This window comes from Trypanosoma equiperdum (assembly GCF_001457755.1).
Source record: "Trypanosoma equiperdum strain OVI genome assembly, contig: ctg_1924, whole genome shotgun sequence".
In the NCBI taxonomy this organism is placed as follows: domain Eukaryota; phylum Euglenozoa; class Kinetoplastea; order Trypanosomatida; family Trypanosomatidae; genus Trypanosoma; species Trypanosoma equiperdum.
The window spans coordinates 37,124-38,661 of NW_027123976.1; the positions used below are offsets into that span (position 1 = coordinate 37,124).

General features: G+C 45.3%; 1 protein-coding gene across 1 annotated transcript; it reads right to left on the bottom strand.

Moving 5' to 3' along the window:
- Positions 1-124: 124 nt before the first annotated feature.
- On the bottom strand, positions 125-1,138 carry TEOVI_000608500 (uncharacterized protein; the record flags this gene model as incomplete). Its single annotated transcript, XM_067223676.1, has 1 exon — positions 125-1,138. One exon carries the CDS (start codon positions 1,136-1,138, stop codon positions 125-127), a length of 1,014 nt encoding a protein of 337 aa, XP_067079777.1.
- Positions 1,139-1,538: the final 400 nt, after the last annotated feature.

Sequence of the window (1,538 nt, forward strand, 5' to 3'; positions counted from 1 at the left end):
GGAAATGAACAGAGTACGCAGTAGGCAACCGCTTTACACGGCGGCGTGGAACATGGTGTGTGATCAGTTTCAAATCAACGTTAAACAAAACAAAAATCTTAACTAGGGCATATGGTAGAAATGCTCAAGAGTGTATATCCACAGCTCCCGAAGCAGTTGCCGTGACGAATCGCATAGGATACGGAGTTTGCTCGGGAAACCCTTCCACTAGTGAGTTGATATAGTCGCGTAGGAACGTCTTTTCATCATCGCACTTTGCATAAACGGCATACCCATGGAACATCGGACATGTCCATAAAGCACCAGAAACAACGTCAATAACATGACTGGCTGTATCCGATCTTTCAAGCCACAGTTCGTACTCACCGATCGTTTCAGTGAAAAGAGCAGAGACAGTAGCCCCCGTGACCTGTTCAATCAAGTGCGCCACCCTCAATGGTGGAACATCATCGGCAACAAACTTCAAAATTACGTCGGGTCCTCTGCAAGTTAACCTTCCAAAGAAAGATTTGGTCGCGCACCTCGCACAAAGGTAGTTAAATATCTCCAAGTGTATTCTTGGTTTGTCAAGGGGTCTTACAGTAAGAGAATGTACGAACAGGCTACTCATCTCCATAAAAGGAACGGGTGCGACCGCAGGCGCACCATGATAGTCCACTTTCGTCCATCCTTTTTTAAGTTGTATGTACGTGTCACCATCCTTCTGGCTAAGACCTGAATCAGGGGTCGGAGACCAAGGTTTAGCATGAACAGACAAGCTACCTTTTTCAGCCTTCTTCACCTCCTCTGATGTTGATGAACTCTTTCTGCCCGGGCTTGACGTTCTTACAATGGGAGTGCCACTATACCTTCTTGGGCCGCCAGGAAGCATGACATTCATTTGCGCCATAGCCCTTACATGTGGAGTTAGCATAAACATATCGTAGTACTGTAGAGGGGAAGGTGTCCATGGAGTACTTGATCCCATCACAGCACTCTGCTCTCGCTGCACTCCAGGCTGCTCTTGCCACTTGTCAGCCGGGTATGATGATCCGCTCGAGCCGGGCTCGAAAGGAGTAGCGTTAACAGAAAAGGTATGAGGTGTCGAAGGCTCACCGTGGTTCCCCTCATTAACTGCCTCGTTGCCATCACCGCCCATTTTGCTTATTAACTTGGTAATATTAAGGCCTTTACCCTGAGATCTTCACAAAAAGAAAAGAAAGCTAACTACGAACGGGATTTACGGTCGGAAACACATACAAGAGCAAAGAACATTAGCCACCACCTACACCATGTATAGCATAAACATATATACGGTTACCACCTGTAACCATCAAATATTCTGGAGAGATAAACATCCGCTCACGAAAATGATCCAAATTATATTCTCATCTAAGTAAAAAGTAAAAAAGAAAGGGAAAAACAAAACAGATCATGAAAAACCAAATATAAAAATGCAGCGGAACCAACGGCAGCAACAAAAAACACGTGGGATTGTTGGTGGTACGCCTGCACATAACCAAGTTATTTCTAAGAACTATTCCTGTTCTGTAACGGAC